The 20,014-nt window shown below is 40.9% G+C and overlaps 1 protein-coding gene across 6 annotated transcripts in view; it reads left to right on the top strand.

Moving 5' to 3' along the window:
* The window catches only part of ULK4 (unc-51 like kinase 4), a 599,599-nt gene that overhangs the window by 417,332 nt on the left and 162,253 nt on the right, over positions 1 to 20,014 (top strand). For 5 of the 6 annotated variants that reach the window (XM_064589489.1, XM_064589506.1, XM_064589495.1 and 2 more), the window contains one exon: positions 4,934 to 5,032. The exons of the other annotated variant lie outside the window; for it this stretch is intronic. In XM_064589489.1, the coding sequence (XP_064445559.1) occupies positions 4,934 to 5,032 (99 nt within the window). The remainder of the gene's footprint in view (positions 1 to 4,933; positions 5,033 to 20,014) is intronic. 6 annotated transcript variants of the gene reach the window in all.

Genomic DNA, 20,014 nt, shown 5'->3' on the forward strand with positions numbered 1-20,014 from the left:
ACATGCTCCACCCTGGGGATTCTTCTGCATTCAAAACCTGATCTACTTTTAACAGGAATGACTGTCAAGCAGCAGAATTGAGGGTTGCCAGTGTTTAAATGATAAGTGCTTTGCTTTTCTTTTTCAGGGAGGAGAGTGATACAATGTAAGAATGTGTACTAGGGAGGCGGGGACCATGGGAAGGTGGGTGTTAGAATCAGGAGTTCAGTCCCTGCCCACAACATGCCTTGTGATTCAAAATCGGTCCTGGTTTAACCTGAGGGTTGTGTGGGAGAGATGTGGAAGCAAAGACAAGTACATGCTCCAGACTCACTCGTGTGGGATGGTCTTTGGATGCAAATCCCAGCCACACCACTTTCCATCTATATGACCTTGGGCAAGCTTCTTCACATGCCTAATATCGGTTTCCTCATATGCAGAGTAGAAATGATAAAAACTGCTCTGCTGGGTCATCGTATGACTTAAACAAGAGAAGAAGATATGTGTGAGTAGATGTAAATAGGTAGTGCCTTGTGTGTGTGTGTATATATATATATATATATATATATATATATATATATATATAGCGCCCAGGGAAGGTAAGCACTAAATGGTCGCTGTATCATTAACAACGAGAAGAAGAGAAGTGCTCCCCTCACATTCCTGTTTACAGAAGGCTTCCTGTGGACCATGACTTCCTCAGGTCGTGTCCTGGCATGTAGGAGGCTGCTCAGGCCACGGCTCCTGACTGAATTGACTCCCGGCAGGCTTACAAAATAATTAATTTACGGTTTGTTTCTCTACTTATTAGCCCGGAACACGGCTGGGTACTGAGATTTCGGTAGGGATCTAGAGAGGGAAGGGTGTTAGCACTCGGGGAGCTCGCGGTTTCAGAAGGAAGACCGTCGCTACACGAATGGCGAGGAAATCATCATCCCATTGCATCTGTGAGCGCACAGCTGCTGTGAGGTGCAGGGTGCTGCAGGGTGAATGTGGGCGAAGAGAACCTAACTGAGTTTGGGGGGTCGGGAAGCCCAATTCAGTATTTAAATCCAGGTCCCCTAACCCCCCCCCCCCCCCGTCTGGGCCTTGACTATCATTTGTGAAGTGATGGGGGACCTTCATCCACTGCTCTTGTGATCTTGGGACCGTTAAACTGCTGCTTCTATGCAAACATGCTGGTGTTGCTGAAAGATTGGAATGTGGACACGAGTCTGTTGAAATGATCCAGTTTGACTCCTCTGTGGTGTTCCCTTTGCTCATGCCCATCAGCTACCCTCTGCCTGGCCGCCAAATGCAAGGGAGATTTTTCTACTATAGCTCATAATCCTCCCCATGCCTCTCCCTTCCGTGGCAAACCTCAGTGACATCTCATTATCTGTGATGGGATCTTCTACTCATTGGTGAGACATTCAAGGCCTGGTATGATCCAGCCCCAGGGTGCCTTCCAGCCTTATCTGCCAGGCCTCCGTGCTGCCCGCTCCCATGCCAAACAGTCGGCTCTCAGTCTTTCACTCCCATGCCTTTTCCTCCTGTGGTTCCCGGTCCCTGAAACACCGTTCTCCACACTCTTCCCTGTAGACCTCCTTCCCACCATGGAAATGACGAAGTCACATGTCATCTTCTCTTACTTCCCCCCACCACCCAAACTGTGTCCACCTCTACTTTCACACTCTACCTTCAGCACAGTTGTTTATAAGCATGCTATCCTTTGGAGCAGGCGGTGCGACCCTACAGAGTGGGGACCGAATCGTGTCATCTGCGCATTGTGAGCACTCACGTGATGGTGATTGGGGAGCACAGTGAGTGCTGAACTGGTCCGGGTGCCACCATTGCGGGTTGTGCTCCATTGTGGGGACATCAGACAGTAGCTACCTGAGGAATTGACTGCTCTTGTTCTCTACAACTGCCTTCCCTCCATGTTTATTTTTTTTTTCAATTTTAAAAAAACATTTTATTTATTAATTTGAGAGAGAGAGAGCATGAGTTGTGGGGGGAGGAGCAGAGGGAGAAGCACACTCCCCACTGAGTGGGGAACCTGACCTGCGCTCTATCCCAGGACTCTGAGATTGTGACCTGAGCTGAAGGCAGATGCTTAACCAACCGAGCCACCCAGGTGCCCCACCTCTGTATTTATTTAACAAACCTCTCTTGAGTACCTACCTGCATGCACTAGATTCGTGTAGCAGTGCTAGATAGAATAGAACTGTATTTGCCTGACCTTTTGTTTATTTTCATTTTTTTAACACTGTACTCCTTATCTCATTTTGAGTAATGATCTGTTGCCATTTAATGTTAAAGATGGCTCATAAGTTGACATTTCCATGTTTTATATGTTTAAGACTATTAAGTTTATATTTCTACCCAGAGTCCTCCCAGGAAATCCACCCTTACGATCCAGCAGCTTTCTCCAAATAATCACTAGAACCCCCCCCCATTGTCACCTCAAAGTCAACATGTCCAAAGCTCAACTCGGAATTTGCCTCCCCAGCAAGGCTGGCCACCTTCCTCCTGCTATGCACACTAGAAACCCGGGAGTCATCCTGAAAATTTTTCTTTTTTTCATACTCCATATCTAATCTGTCCTCCAATAATGTAGATTTTACCTTAAATACCTAGTAAGTCCAACCACTTCTCTCAAACACTACTGCTGCCTCCCTGGTGCAGTCTACCATCTTCTCTTGCTTAGACTGTAACTGGCTGGGTCAAAAACACTGGATGGCTGGTAGTGAGGTTAGTTACCATACGGCCGTGATGGGGGAAAGTGAATTGTAGACCAGAGGCAAGGGCAGAGGGCCTGAATGGAGAGGACAATAGCAGTGTCATAGCAGAAAAGAGAATCCTTGCTGCGGAAAGGGCCCTTTACGAAATGCAGACAGTGGGCCATGGATGTGGGTATCAAGAGGCTGCCTTTAGGGAGTGTGACATTAGGGACCTGGAGATAGACTGAGAGAAGAGGTGAACTTGGGCCCCTGAAATTGTTGCTCAGCTTCTGTTTTTCTTCCTGTGGGAAACCCTGCTGGGATCCCTCTGTGCACAGAGCTTCCATTGCAGTCCCATATTTTTGTAAGGAGAGGAGTTTCTATTGCATTCCAGGTGTGAAGTTCTTGGTTGCGCAGAGAGGCAGCATTCTCTTTCTGGAACCCTTGGCAGCTTTGCAAGGAGGTGGTACCTGAATACTGGTGGGGAGGGTCTGGCTGTTTCTTGGTAACAATAACAAATGGCTATGTGGATTTAGAGGCTATGGAGGACACTGGATGTCCTGGTGGGAGAGTCCTACAAGTGTGCACTTGCTTCTGTGGCCCCATCTGCTTGCTTCCGTGAGTTTGGCAAGGAAGCAGTGACATCATATCATGCCCCCTCTCGGTCCAGGTGCTGGTTTGCAAGACTGTCTTATCTTCCCCAAGAGAGAATCTGTTTGCTCTAAAGGATAATGTGTTCATGTGAAAAGGCCAGTATTCTTTTTTTTTTTTTTTAAGATTTTATTTACTTATTTGACAGAGAGAGACATAGTGAGAGCAGAAACACAAGCAGGGGGAGTAGGAGAGGGAGAAGCAGGCTTCCCGCGGAGCAGGGAGCCCGATGTGGGGCTCGATCCCAGGACCCCGGGATCATGACCTGAGCCGAAGGCAGACGCTTAACGACTGAGCCACCCAGGCGCCCCATTTTTTTAAATTTATTTTTTTATTATTATATGTTAATCACCATACATCACATCATTAGTTTTTGATGTAGTCTTCCATGATTCATTGTTTGCGTATAACACCCAGTGCTCCTATCTTGCACTGTGCTTCTGAAGGCGGAATCAACAGCCAAGAGTCAGAAGTGTTCAGACCTCTGGGGTAGTGCCACACATCTGTTTTCTGGAGGAAATTCTACCTTTCTGGTAAAATCAGTTGGGAAGGCTGGAGGTGGGGGTGGGGAGGGGAAAGGGAAGCTCCATGCTATGATTATGGTGGTTCCCCTTGGCTATCTAGAGGTGCAAGTCCCTCTGAGCCAGAGAAAGCAGGCAGCTCAAGTTCTGTCCAGAAGGAACGGGGCCTTCATGAGAAGGGTCCTAGAGTACAGGCTAATAACCCGAGACAGGCAGTCTGCAGCCTGCTCTGAAGGCTCTGGCAGAGGTCAGTCCGTACAAGAAGTTTGGTTTCTTCTGAGTGAAATTAAGAACAGCGAGGAAGTGTGTGAATGAAATGTGTATATACTGTAGCAAACACAATAGTCAGTGCCTTTTTTCAATATAAAATTATTCATCCCTTATAATAGAGATTAGACAGTCCCATAAAACTCCTGAGAGCAGACACACTTAAGAGTAGAGCCACTTGCTTCTCATTTTCTTTTTCCAATGCAACTTAAGCCTGTCCTTTCTTGGCAACGGAGACCTGTGTCTGAGGCCTGTCCATGCGCTGGTACGTTGGACCAATATTCTAGATGGTATTCAAGCATACGCATGCATACAGAGAAGGAAAGCAGAGCAGAATTATACGATGATGGTATGCATCAGATAATGTGCATAAAAATGCCCACGAGAAATGAGCATCTGTGATTTGGGGTCCGGCTTTGCCACTCATTGTCTGTGGGGCTTTCAACAAACTATTTCTCTGAACTTCAGTTTTCTCACCTGGAAGATGGGGGTAGCAGCACCCCATGTCAGCATGGTTGGAAAGAGAGAGTCCCCTTCCTAGTACATGAACATCAACATCATTCTTTCAAGGACAGCCTTGGTCTTGCTTTATCTGTGGGCCGTCCAGGTGGGCCTCTGTAGCCTGAGTTGGTGGCGGTGGCACTGTGTGCGCTCCTTGTCCTGTTATAACAAGGCATAACCTCTCCTCAGGGGGCTGTGGGGGATTGCTGCCTCAGCCCCCTTCCTCTCCTGGACTGAGAGGATCTGTCTCCTCTGGCCAAAGTGTCTAATCGCCAACCTCCCCCCCCTCCCCTTGTCTCGTCCCTGCTCAAGGCGCAGAAGTCTGGCTCAGGAGGGGACACTCAGGCCGCCGAGGACCTGCTGCTGCTCAGCAAACCTCTGACAGACCTCATTAGCCTGCTCATTCCACTGGTAAGAGCTCACCTGTTGGTGTGTTTTTCAGAACACTGCTGAGGTGAAAGTTATTTTACTTGAATTTCATGATGCCTTGAATTTCTATACCACTTTAATTCTTTTCAGAGCTGGAACCAAGAGAAATTTCAGAAGATTATTTGGCCTAGAAACACTAAATTTCTCCTTTATTTTAAAACTAGATGGCTTATCATTCATTTCAATAGGTATTTAAGGCAGAATCTCAAAGCCGTCTTAATGGGAGGTAGAAAATTCGAGAAATGAATTCCAAGAAGGAAGAAGAAATGGTTATGGAGGCCAGTTCTCTCTCAAAAAGATATTTTAGAGTTGTACTTGGCATGCAGGACTCCAAAGGAATGCAGAAGCAGGCATGCAGACCTAGAGCATACTCCCCTAAATCTCCGCAGAGATAGAAGGAAATAAGTAAAGTTAAGTGAAGACAAGTAAGATGACACAAGACCACTGAATAGATGGAAAGAGCCCTGCAGAAACTTGGAGTTTGGACCAACTAAACAATTTTACCCAAACTTGAAGGGGACCCAGTGCTTGACACATGATTCCTACAGAGCAGCCAGCCAGAGAGTGGGTTGATGAAATTCCATGAAGACTCATGAAAACCTCTCCAGACTGGGGATCCCTGTAACCCCTGGGAACTTAGGTCTGGTTCCTCACAGAGAGAGACCTTCAGTTCTCTCAAAGCTGCTAGGATTTGTCTTTTTCTGCTCTGTGGCTTTCAAGGGAAGGCAAATGCAGTTTGGATGAATAATTCCTTAGACTTAATTATATTTAGCAAATAAAGGTTTGGTTCAACAGGGGTGAAAAAGAAAGAGGGGAAAATCCATCAGCTCTGGGTTACATTAAATAATGGCATGTGCGAAGTAGAGCAGTCAAAAAAAAGTGGCAATGGACTCACAATGAAGTAAGGGAACATCCCCCAACGCCGGGGAACAGCCCCAAACCCCAAAGTGGAAGGATATTTGGTGTAGAAAATCTATTGCATGAAGCTGTGTGGAAAACAGAACACTAGATGCTCTAGCTCAGAGTGTGGGGGCTGAACCCACATAGCCCACTGTCTCTTAGTTTAAGGGCAGGAAACAGAGGAGAGACTAACACAAACTAGACTCTCTTATATAAGAGACTCAAAATGACATCAAATTAAAAAATCTGTATGCATATATATAAATTGATGCAATATGTGATATATTGGACGATAATTATATTTATAGAGACAGAGATTTATTTTTTTTATTTTTTTTTTTTTTTATTTTTTTATTCTTATGTTAATCCCCTTACATTACAACATTAGTTTTAGATGAAGTGTTCCATGATTCATTGTTTGTGCACAACACCCAGTGCTCCATGCAGAATGTGCCCTCCTAAATACCCACCACCAGGCTAACCCATCCTCCCACCCCCCTCCCCTCTAGAACCCTGTTTGTTTTTCAGAGTCCATCGTCTCTCATGGTTCGTCTACCCCTCCGATTTCCCCCGCTTCATTCTTCCCCTCCTGCTACCTTCTTCTTCTTCTTCTTCTTTTTTTTTTTTTTTCTTAACATATATTGCATTATTTGTTTCAGAGGTACAGATCTGAGATTCAACAGTCTTGCACAATTCACAGCGCTTACCAGAGCACATACACTCCCCAGTGAGACAGAGATTTAAAAAGACAGATGAAGATCTGTCTTAAGAAGGGCAGACGGAGAGGTGCCTGGGTGGGTGAGTCTGTTGAGCGTCTGACTCTTGGTTTCAGCTCAGGTCATGATCTCGGGGTCTTGGGATCGAGCCCCACTGTCGGGCTCTGTGCTCAGCGGGTTTAGTCTGCTTGTCCCTCTCCCTCCCCCTCTGTTCCTCCCCACACACACACTCTCTCATAAAATAATAAAATAAAATAAAATAAATAAAATAAAATAAAATAAAATAAAATAAATAAATAAAATAAATAAAATAAATAAAATAAATAAAATAAAATAAAATAAAAAAAATAAGGAAAGACAGATCCAGAATCCATTATAGGAAAAACTTCCAGGACACACTTTTCCACATCTATCTTATAGACCAGGTTTTGGTATTTGCCAGATTCTTAGATTTGCTCTCTTTTAATAGGTAAATTTATTCCAACTGGATTTATTGTTAAACTTCTCTTTGATCTTAATTTTATTCTTATTTTATATTTTCTTTCTAAATACTTTTTAATATTAAATGTAAGGTTTAATATACAAAAAAACTTTTAACAGAACAAAGGAAATTCTACAATGATAAGGAATAAAATTCACAGGAGGACATAATAACTATGAACCTTTTTGTGCCAAATTTTAGAGCATAGAACTATTTAAACAAAGGACCAAAAACACACAGGAGGAAATCCAAAAAACACAGTAGTATTGAGAGATTTAACTCCTCTTTCTCATTGCTTTACAGACCAAGTAGATAAAAATAATGATGTAGAGCAGAGGTTGATAAACTATGGCCTGTAGGCTAACTCTAGCCCACTGCCTATTTGTAAAGTTTTTTTATTTTTTTATTTTATCATTTTTTAAAAGATTATTTGAGAGGGAGAGAGTGTACGCTCCAAGGGCAGAGGGAGAGGGGGAGAGAGAAAATCTCCAGCAGACTCCCCACTGAGCACAGAGCCTGGTGCAGGGCTGATCCCAGGACCCTGAGGTCATGACCTGAGCTGAAGTCAAGAGTCGATGCTCAAGCAACTGAGCCACCCAGGTGCCACCCACCCCTGCACTGCCTATTTTTGTAAATAAAGTTTTATTGAATATAGCCACACAGACCATTTGTTTACATATTGTCTATGGCTGCTTTTGTTCCTTGATAAGAGTTGAGGAGTTGCAACACAGACCTTATAGCTCGCAAGTCTATATTATTTACTATCTGGCTCTTCACAGAAAAAGTTTGCTGACCCCTATATAAAGGGTATAAATATTTTAATAAGATTGTACCCTGAAAACAGAAACTGCAGTTTTTCAGTTTTCAGAAACATCTTTAAAAAGTGGGCCATGTGGGGCACCTGGGTGGCTCAGTCATTAAGCGTCTGCCTTCGGCTCAGATCATGATACCGTGGTCCTGGGATCGAGCCCTGCATCAGGCTCCCTGCTCAGCGGGGGGCCTGCTTCTCCCTCTCCCACTCCCCCAGCTTGTGTTCTCTCTCTCGCTCGCTCTCTCTATCAAATAAATAAAAAGTCTAAAAAAAAAAAAAGTGGGCCGTGCATTATGTTAAAAGGACATCAAAAATTCCAGTAAGTTGGAATTGTATAGTCCACATTCTTTAACCACAATACAGTTAAACTAGAAGGAAAGATAAGAATAGAAGATGCACTGTTAGCAAATACAATCCGTGACAGTAATCAAAGAATAAGTTTTCATTGTGATTATTTCAGTCTGGGCCCAATCAGAAGGGAGAAACCACACAGTGATTTAAATAGGAGAATTTTAATGTAAAACATCATTAGCCTTGAAAAAAGAGTAACCATAAGATTTACAAAGAACTCTCTAAGGTACCCTAAAACTGAGCGAGAGTACTCAAGGAAGGACAGACTTGATCGGGGGCACCCCTACACTGAGGCTGTAAGTCAGACCTTATTGGGGAAGGCAGCCCATGGGACAGTGGACAAGTTTGCTGGGTTGCCTGGTCCAGAAGGGGTTCACTGTCCCCAGGAAAGCCACTGGAGGTGGGAGGACTGAGGTGCCCAGTATTCATATAGAGAAGACCACAGGAAACAAAGCTATGCAAGAGGCAGACGAGTAGGGGGAGTCAGGTGGCCAGTGTACATGGGAGGGCTGGAGTGCACAGTGTCCCTTGGGGAGGACAACAGGACCATAATCACAGGTCAGACTAAGGCTGAGGGTTGCTGAGGTGGCCACACATTCTGGGCCCATGGTTTAGGTCGGATCTCCACCAAATGCCTCACATTCATGCCTCTGACCGACAGAAACAGCAGGAGAGCCTCTTCTTCCTGCACTGTGTCATCTGAGAGATTATCCCCAGCTCTTTGAGACTCTGAACTCTTGTTACTAGTAACTTGATCACACTCATGTTCTAGTATATGGCCAGACGTCTGCCTAACCTGCGTGAGCTGTGTTGTGTGTATACACATTGATCACCAGAGTCACTGGTTTTAAAAATGGCCTGTGACGAGAACATTGCAATATATCTTCCCTGAAAAAGATTAACACACATTTATAGCTGTGTATAAAGTGAAGAAAAATAGTAATAAGGCAATTTAGGACCTAAACTAGAGCACATACAGACCAAAGATAAATTTTATAGTGGTTGTTAAAAAATGTAATAGGTTACAGAATGAGGTGCTGGAATTGCTTTCCCATAGGGAGAAATAAACAGACTTTCAGTTTTCATCTGACTTGGATAATTTTGGAGGTATTTCACCTAAAGGCAGGTGGATGAACTTGTTAGTTTTTGAGGATTTTTCCAGATTATGGTCCTATGAAAGAAAACATATCCTTAAGAGAAAACCTGTCAACCCCTAATTTATGCCCTGTATTTTTACTATACACTGTAGTAGAATCATAGTGGAAGGTAGATAAAAGATAGTGATTCTTAGTCTGTTTTGAATGTAAACTGCTTTAAGAATCTGAGGATTCTAGACCCTCTTCCCAGAAAAATGTATAGACTCACATATATGCCAGGTTCTGTGTACAATTCACAGTTTCAGGGAGATCTTTGTTTGTTTTTCAGTTGGCCAACATATAGTACATCGTTTTTGATGTAGTGTTCGATAATTCATCAGTTGCATACAACACCCAGTGCTCATCACATCACGTGCCCTCCTTAATGCCCATCACCCAGTTACCCCATTCCCCCACCCACCTCCCCTTCTGCAATCCTCAATTTGTTTCCCAGAGTCAAGAGTCTGTCATGGTTTGTCCCCCTTTCTGATTTCTTCCCATTCAGTTTCAGGGGGATCTTTGAACCCTCAGTTGGAACATAGTATAAGATCTGGTTAATAAAAGGTATAACCAATTGACCATGTCTCCTGAAAAAAAAATAAAGCAAGGTTATTGTTTGAATTAAATATTTTATTTAAGAAGAGGAAATGAGAAGCTAGGCTGTACGTCCTACATGAGTTTTATAACTAGATAAAGTTGCTATAAGAAATTATGCTACAGCCTCCTTCTCCTTCAATTAAAATAGGTATTTTCAAACTTAACAAGAGATCATTGTTTTTAAAATTTTTTCTTCATTTTGCCTGAGATGCAGTATGTAGCTTGGTTTATATGTTTTGCATTAACCATGCCTTCCTTGGCCATTGAGCAGATGACCTTCTGCAGTCAGGTCGGGATGGCAGTCTGCACCGAACATCAGAATGTGAGCTCCCTCCTGTGCTAGATGAGTAGGGACCTGAGCCATCTCCGGAGCAGTTAAAGATTCTGCCAGTAACAACATTTATGCCAATATCAACATGATACTTACCAGTTCATGTTTCTGACGTCACTGTGCAATTTAAAAAATTGTGCCCCACTAAGTATAGGGGGAAAAGTTTCTTTTTTTCATTTTCTAATTTTTCTCAAGAAAAAACCAAGTGGATTTTTCTCTTTAAATAGTAATGGACTTGGACTTGTCTGTTCTTTCTCTTCATAGTCAGTGGACTGAAATCTAAATGATAGTTTATGGTGATTATGGTTTATGGTGATGGAGGCCAGAGGTACTGAGTAGTCCATTTGCACGTCAAACCCAAGAGGTTGGGCATCTTGATAGTTTTCTACTAAGCAGCTGCTCTAAGGAGTTACTGCCCCATTTAATAGGGATATCCCTCTTTCCAGTTAGCCACTGCCCGTCTGTCTGCTGGGCATTTCCACTGGATGCACCATAAACACCTCAGATACTACAGGGTTAGAACAAACCCATAATCACCTCCTTAAAACTGTTTCTCTTCTTACGTCCTGTGTCAGAGAATGAAATTCATTTCCCTGCAGTTGCCCAGCCAAGAATGCAGGCATCATCTTGGCCTCTTTTCCTATGCCATCCTGCCCTATTCTGTCAAGCCACCGAAACTCATCACAGACTGTCCTTTCTCTTCATTCCCATGGACGGTGTCATGAAGACCACCACCATCTTGTGTTTGCAGGGTCCCAGTGGCCTTCTCCCAAGGCCTGCTCTTACCCTGCCCACTCTCTTCTTCACAGTGGAAGCAGCATGTTTTCTCTAAAATGCAAGACTCATCTTGTCACTCATTGACTTCAAACCTTTCAATGATCCCCCACTATTCATGGATAAACTCTAACTTAACAGATTTACAGAACCATGTATGATCTGACACTTAGTTTCTAGCCTTGTCTCTTGACTCTCTTTGCCCTACTCTGTGTTTTGTACCCCAGCTTTTTTCAGTTATTTAAATGTACTTTAAATGTATTAAATGTACATGCTCTTCCTCCTTCTACTTGACTGTTCCTCAGCTTTCAGCTCTTGGCTTAGATATCCCTTCTTCAGCTTTACTTTTGGGTCTGGTGCAGGGAGGGATTTGATGAATATTTGTGTAGGAAAGCAAGCTAATTGCTAACAAATGCAGTATATTTTCTGCCTTTCCTTATTCTAAACAAGAACAGACCACGTCTGGTAGGACATAGATTTAAGTACAAATTTATCCAGAGAGTTCATCTGTACCCTTGCTGTCCTGCCCTGGCTGAGCCAGCCCCTCCTACGGGGTGGTAATGATACGGCTCACTAGCTTGCTTGCTTTAAAATTGCATCATCTGGATTTATCTCTAGAGGTTGACCTCTTCTTGGCAGGAGTTGTCCTGACCTTCATTGGGCAGCCTATATTCCTGAAATAACCCATACTCTGCCTTAGATTGACAGGAAAGGATACAAAAGGGCAGGTAGCATTGCCCAAGGACTTCTGTTTCTGGAAAATTGCTGTACTTATAGTAACTGCAAAATATAAAAACCCAGCCCTAGAATCCCCACAGCAGTGGTGAGCATAAAAGCTTCTGAGCCATCAAAATAGAAGCCACAGCATCATTACCTTTTCTAACAGGAGACCCCCCAGGTTTCTGACGTTCAGTATTTGAACCTGGGTACTATAGGAAAGACTCCCAAAACTGCAGGTGTGTTTTCTGCCACTACTTCTTATACCTTTATCTTGAAGTGTATGTCCTACATGAGTTTTACAACTAGATAAAGTTGCTATAAGAAATTATGCTACAGCCTCCTCCTTCAATTAAAATAGGCATTTTCAAACTTAACAAGAGATCATTGTTTTTAAAATTTTTTCTTCATTTTGCCTGAGATGCAGTATGTAGCTTGGTTTATATGTTTTGCATTAACCATGCCTTCCTTGGCCATTGAGCAGATGACCTTCTGCAGTCAGGTCGGGATGGCAGTCTGCACCGAACATCAGAATGTGAGCAGTTGGTTGCAATATAATGATACAGTTTTTTTTTTTTTAAGATTTATTTATTTATTTTAGAGAGAGAGCAGGGGAGGGTCAGAGGGAGAGGGAGAGAGAATCTTCAAGCAGACTCCCCACTGAGCATGGGGCCCAACCTGGGGCTCGATCCCAGAACCCTGAGATCATGACCTGAGTCGGTCACTTAACCAACTGAGCCACCCAGACGCCCCATGATAGCTTTTTTAATAGCATTTGGTGGTTGTTCAGAGCTGCTAGTGCTAAGTTGAATAGGCAAGCATTCCCTTATGTGGTAAAATGTGACGTGTCAGAAAGCAACCCCTCTAGAAAATCATTCTCACCCATCGATAACACAAATTCCCATACTCTTATTGCCCTCTTTACAAGCCTTCTTTTAAATAATAATGCTTTAACGTGAAAGCAAGTCACTTGTTTCACAAAACAAGACCAGGGCAGCAGGACAGATCATAGAAGAGAATGAAGAAGTGGGAATTTGAGGGACAAAGAACTGAATATGGAACTGTGAAACATGGGTCATGCCAAAATCACAGTCTAGTTAAAGATTTTTGGTGTGGGCTTTCTTCTCTGTTCCCAGTACACTTGCCTTGACTTAAAAAAAAAAAAGAAAAGAAAAGAAAAGAAGGTTAATAATTAATGGTTGAGTCTTTTATGTGCATCATTGAGGAAAGTGAATGTTAGTAATTGAACTCTTATAACCAGCTCTAAAAGTTATTAGAACCAGCTAAAAACACATCAGAATTGTGGTGTGATTTTATATTTATACATCTCACTTATATAACAAATGGACAGGAGGGCAATAACAGCCTGGGGTTTTTGGAGTTCCACACTTGTTCATTTTTGAGGCAGTGTCTGTAAAGAGGTGCTAAATAGAAAGAGGTCATATAAATCACCTAGAAATAGACAGGTATCCCAAGAGGAAAGTGGGCAAAGGACTTGAGTGGACAACTCACAACAACAAAAGTGCAAATGTCCAGTGTTAATTTCACTGGACACATTTAAGTATGCTATGAATAATGGAAAATCAGTTTTTAAAAATGCAATACAACCCTCAAAGTTTGAAGCTGACTTTGGAGACAAGAAGAGGTAAATAAAAATATACATAGGTCTGTATCAAAAGCCTTCAAATCATTTATATCCTTTAATGTAGTCATTCCACATCTAGAAAATTTATGCATAGGAAATAATCATAGAAGTACTGAATGATCTGTGTAAGCATATATTCTCACAACATTATCTCTAGTATCGAACACTTTGGTAGTAACCTGTATGTTGCTCAGTTGGAAATTAATTTCCATTCTTAGGGTAGAAGTCCGTTGTGCTATTAAATATCATATTTCCCAAGCATATATAACAGTGTGGGAAAATACATATAACATAAGGCTAAATAAAATATCAGAATATATATTAATTGTAGAATGATGCTAATTTAAAATGTAAAAATTTTAAAGTATATATAATCAAAAATATATATGTACCTAAAATGTATATGTATTTTAAGTTAGCATCATTTTTATAATTATTATATATAATGGTGCTCACACAGAGGCAATCCTTACTTTCACAGAGCTTTAATATGCACAGATTTCAGCCAGATAACCCCAGTCCCCCACAACATAGTTCAGATTTCAGTTACCATGTTGTATTCACTGTGAGTAATTGCATGAAGTACAAACTTTGCAGCTAGCTCTTCAGTGAACAAATCACTATGTAAATAATAGGCATGCATCATCACCAGTAATCTATCATGTACTTACATGAAAATCTGTCAGCAGTTGGTTGCTTTGCATTTATTATTTAGTTCACACACAGACAGCAAAGCATGTAGCTATGTTTCTTCCTTGTCTTGTAGTGGTAAATCCACATAGCATTTTACAAAAACTGATCATTGAAAGAGGGAATTGCACAACAAAGACAAAAGAGTAACAAAGAAGCTAAAAGCAATAATTTTGGAAGGGAAATTTGAATCTAATATAAATGGAGTTGCAGAAGAAACAGCAGACTTTAGGAATGTTGACAGTGGTGCCACTTAAGAGGTTCTAAGTAGGCAGCCAGAGGAACTTAGTGGAAGTGAAATCATCTATGTAAATAAGGGAAGTTTTTTTAAAGAAAAGAATGAAGTCTCAGAGGAAGCAATGTAGGCAAAAAACAAAGCAAAACAAAACAAATGCAAACCAAACTAAAACAAAAAAGCATAAACCAAAACAAAAAACCCTTTACACTAAAGGAATTCTGGGAGATATTTTCCAACAGTGAAAGCACAAAGGATAAAATGTTGGGAGCTGAGCCAGAGTTAGAAAGGGAGTAGGACAGTTGTCCAGGCATAGAAAAGATGCTCTCTTTGTACAGTCAGTTACATGAGAAAAAAGCAGCAAGCACTGTTCAAACTACTCATTTTTTTGTTTTAATTTTTAATTTTTTTCAGAGAGCTGGTGGGGGGGGGGTGTGGTTGGTAGTGCTGGAGGGGCAGAGGGCAAAGGAGAGAGAGAATCCCAAGCAGGCTCTGTGCCCATGACAGAGCCCGTCCAGAGCTCAATCCTACGACCCAAGCTGAAACCAATTGTCAGATACTCAATTGACTGAGCCACCCAGGCACCCCAAACCACTCTTTTTTTTTTTTTTTAAAGATTTTATTTATTTATTCATGAGAGACAGAGACAGAGAGAGAGAGGCAGAGGGAGAAGCAGGCTCCCAAGGAGCAGGGAGCCCGATGCGGGACTCGATCCCAGGACCCTGAGATCATGACCCGAGCCGAAGGCAGACGCTCAACCATCTGAGCCACCCAGGCGCCCCCAAACCACTCTTGATAACTCTTTTTTCAGAACAACAAAACAAAAAGACTTTAATTCTCAATGTTTCTAATGTTTTGGATTACAGCAATAAATATTAGATTTACTGTTTATTCTCTTGCACATTTATCAGTACACATTTATAATTGATATTGAGAGTTTTTAATGTTTTGATAACAAATTTGAAAGGTTATGGAATAGGTGCAATTTCCCCATTCATTAAGATCATTTTGCATGGTTAAAGTTGGCATGGTCATTTTTATGGTTGCCTGCTGAGTAGGTAGATAGGTAGAGTAGGTAGATAGGACAGATGTATTCCACAGTGCCTGCAGTGATTAACTCTGGGTGGTAAAAGTACATATGATTTCTGTTTTTGTAACACCCATCTGTAAATTTCAGATTTTATAAAGTGAACATTTATTACTTTCATAATCATAAAAGGTTTGAAGTCCTCATTTCTACCTTTTGTAATCCCATTTTACTCAGCAAAACAATTTATAATACTGAATTTCTACCTTCTCTGTCCTTTCCCAGATTCCTACTAACTTCTGGTGAATGAGTGACATCCCTTTTCCATCAGCCAACAGGTGGTCTACTTTAGGCTTTTTAAAAATCCCACTGCCAAGTTTGCCTCCACTCTTTATCTCCCATAATGTCCTGTGGACAACTTTTCTTTCATTGAAATGTCTAGCAGCAATTTTAGCTGTAAACCTGCAGCCTCCTGACAAAGATTCTTGAATTACAGAGATTCAGAGTATACTCCTCAGAAAACATACAGGGTCTCCAATATATCTTCATAAACATCACACATAAGATCAAGGAACAACCACAAACGTGCAAATCCATCACACAATAAAATATAGCAAATCCTGTGATAGGCTTATAGGTGCCATCGAGCCCTGTGGAGGGAAAAACCCAACTACATGAGTTGGGCCAAGGAGGAAAGGCTGGATGAATTTTTTCTAATTTTTTTTTGACTGTGGTAAAATAAATGTAAAACTTGCCATGTGAACCCTTTTTTAGTATACAGTTCACTGTTATTATATTCATGATGTTGTACAACCATCACCACTGTTCATTTCCATAACTTTTTTCATCTTGTGAAACTGCAACTCTGTACCTATTAAACATTAACTCCCTATTCCCTTTTACCCCAGCCCCTGGCAACCACCATTCTACTTCCTGTCTCTATGATTTGACTACTATAAGTACCTCACATAAACGGAGTCGTACAGTATTTGTTGTTTTGTGACTGGCTTATTTCACTTAGCATGGTATCCTCAAGGTTCATCCATGTTGTAGTTTGTGTCAGAATTTCTTTGTTTTTTAAGGCTAAATAATACTCAGTTCTATGTATGTACCAGTTTGCTTATCCATTCATCTGTCAGTGGTCAGTTGGGTTCCTTCCAACTTTTAGTTGTTGTGGAAAATGCTGCTATGAACATGGATGTATCTTTTGGAGACCCTGCTTTCAGTTCTTTTGAATATATACTCAGAAACAGAATTGCTAGATCCTCTGATAATTCTGTTTTCAATTTTTTGAAGAACCACTGTTCTGTTTTCCATGATGGCCTTCCTATTTTGTGTTCCCATGAACAGTGTGCAAGTGTTCAAATTTCTCTATATTCAAACCGACAACTTGTTATTTTCTTTTTTGTTGATAGTAGGCATCCTAATGGATGTGAGGTGATATCTCATTATAGTTGTGATTTGCATTCCCTAATTATTAGTAATAATGAGCATCTTTTCATGTGTGGATTGTCACTTGCATGTCTTCTTTGTAGAAGTATCCAAGTTTTTTGCCATTTTTTAATTTTTAATTTTTTTTAAGAATGATATTTTTTAAGATTTTATTTATTTATTTGACAGAGACAGAGATAGTGAGAGCAGGAACATAAGCAGGGGGAGTGGAAGAGGGAGAAGCAGACTCCCCACTGAGGCAGGAAGCCCGATGTGGGACTCGATCCCAGGACCCTGGGATCATGACCTGAGCCGAAGGCAGATACTTAACGACTGAGCCACTCAGGTGCCCTTGCCATTTTTTTTTTAAAGAATTTATTTATTTATTTGAGAGAGAGAGAGGATAAGAGAGACAGCACGAGAGGGGGAGGGTCAGGGGGAGTATCTGACTCCCTGCTGAGCAGGGAGCCCGATGTGGGACTCTATCCCGGGACTCCAGGATCAGGACCTGAGCTGAAGGCAGTTGCTTAACCAACTGAGCCACCCAGGCACCCCCTTGCCATTTTTTTAATCAGGTTTTTTTTTTTTGTTGAATTTTAAGAACTCTCTATATATTCTGGATATTGATCCATTTTAAATATGTTACTTGAAAACATTTTCTCCCATTCTGAGGTTGCTTTATATTGATATGAGTCTGTTCATGTAAAAAAAAATTGCATTGATAATATCTTTTGATGCACGAAATTTTCATGAAGTCCAATGTGCCTGTGCAACTTTTTCACTTGTTGCTTGTGCCTTTGGTGTCATATTCAAGAAATTGTTGCCAAATCCAGTGTCATGAAGCTTTCGTTCACTGTTTCCTCTAAGAATTTTATAGTTTTAGGTCTTACATTTAGGCCTTTAATCCATTTGGTCTAATTTTTATATGATGTTAGTTCCAACTTCATTCATTTGAAAGTGGATACCAGTTTTCTCAGCACCATTTGTTGGAAAGACTGTCCTTTTTCCATAGGATATTCTTAGCCCCCTTGTCAAAAATCATTTGACCATATATACGGGAGGGTTTCGGTATTCTATATTCTGTTGGTCTATATGTCAGTCAGTCTTTATGCCAGGACCACAGTGATTTAATTACTGTAGTTTTATAGTAAGTTTAAAATCAAGAAGTCTGAGTCATCCAGTTTTGTTGTTCTTTTTCAAAATTGTTTTGGCTATTTAGAGTCATTTGAAATTCCATATGAATTTTCAGATGGGGTTTTCTATTTCTAGAGAAAACATCATTGGGATTTTGATAGGGATTGCACTGACTCTGTAGTTTGCTTTGGGTAGTACTGTACTGTATTCTATTGATAATTTTTGTATGATGAGCTATTCTTGCATCCGAGGAACAAATCCCACTTGTTCGTGGTGTATAATACTTTTAATATGCTGCGGAATTAGGTTTGCTAGTATTTTTTAAAGGACTTTTGCATCAGTGTTTATCAGGGATATTGATCTGTGGTTTTCTTGTAGTGTCTTTGGCTTTGGTATCAGGATGATCCTGGCCTCTCAGAACAAGTTGGGAAATGTTTCCTTCAATTTTGAGGAAAAGTTTGAAAAAGAGCCCCTTTAGCATTGCTGTGTCTCATAAGTTTGTCTCATAAGTGTCTCATAAGTTTGGGTATATTGTGTTTTCATTTTCCTTCATCTCTAAGTATTTTCTACCTTCCCTTATGATTTCTTCTTTGACCCACTGGTTATTTAAGAATGTGTTATTTAATTTCCATAAACTTATGGATGTCTTAGTTTTTGTATTGTCACTGATTTCTAACTTCATCCTGTTGTTGGAAAGATATTTTGCATGATATCTATCACTAAATCTACTGAGATTTAGGACTCTCTTTTGCTCTATGTCTTTGGCCTTTGAAACTTTGAGTGTTGTGTGTCACCCTGTGGGTTTTTTTTTTTTTTTTTTTTAAGATCATTTTTCTTGGAGTTGAGTGAGCTTCCTGGATGTTTATATTCAGATCTTTCATCAAATTTGGGGAGTTTTCAACCAGTCTTTCTTCAAATATTCTGTCTGCCCCTTTCCCTCTCTCTCTCCTCTTTCTCAAACTTTCACAATGTGTATGTTGGTCCATTAGATGGTGTCCTGAAGGTCTCTGGGCTCTATTCACTTTTCTTCAATCTATTTCTTTCTGTTCCCCAGACTCAGTAATTTTCATTTTCCTATCTTAATGTTCGCTGATTCTTTCCTCATGTTCCAATATGCCTTTGAATCTCTCTAGTGTATTTTCCAGTTCATTTACTGTACTTTTTATCTCCATAATTTCTTTTTAGGTTTTTCTTTTTATTTATATTTCCATTTTGTTCATGCACTATTTTCTTGACTTTCTACACAACTTCCTTTAGTACTTTTAGAGCATATTTAAGATAGTTGCTTTAAAGTTTTTGTCTAGTATATTTACCATCAGGTTTTTTTCAGAGACAGTTTCTGTTGATTTATTTTTCTCTTTTGAATGGGCCATGATTATCTGTTTCTTTGTATGCCTTGATATTTTTAAAATTTTTTTGTTGAAAACTGGACATTTGACTCTAATAAAGGTAACTCTGCAAATCAGATTTTCCCACTTCCCCAGGACTTGCTCTTTTTTTCCTTGTTGTTTTGTTTATTTACCTAGGTTGTTTTTTGTTTTTGTTTTTGTTTTTAATTGTAGGTTGTCTTGTGCTGAGGATCAGTCTGCTGTGTAAATGCAAGGCCTTTCCAGGTCTTTTCTGAGTGTGTGCCTTTCCCTGGGCTCATGTAATTACTTTCTAATTTTTCCAATACATATAGCTGCTTTTTAATGTCTTGTTCCCCAAAGAGGAAAAACAGAAAAATGTGGTGGGGTGAGGGGAGGTGAGGGGGCAGGATGCTGTCTCTTTAAATCTGGAAGTCACTTTATCCAGAGGGAGAGAGACTTGCAACAATGAGGGAAGTGCAACAAGAGTGGCTGCCTGCCTTTTTGTCTGCAACTGTGATCAGAAGCAGCCATCAGTGATTGAAGAACAGATTCTTGATATTTGGAGGACTGAGTCCTTTTTGTCTACCCTAGCTCCTGTAAACTTTGTGTAAGCTGCCCCAAAACACATGAATAGCTGCC

The sequence above is a fragment of the Mirounga angustirostris genome, unplaced genomic scaffold (genome assembly GCF_029215605.1).
Source record: "Mirounga angustirostris isolate CCGP_5_RB_7025 unplaced genomic scaffold, mMirAng1.0.hap1 SCAF_1, whole genome shotgun sequence".
Taxonomy (NCBI): domain Eukaryota; kingdom Metazoa; phylum Chordata; class Mammalia; order Carnivora; family Phocidae; genus Mirounga; species Mirounga angustirostris.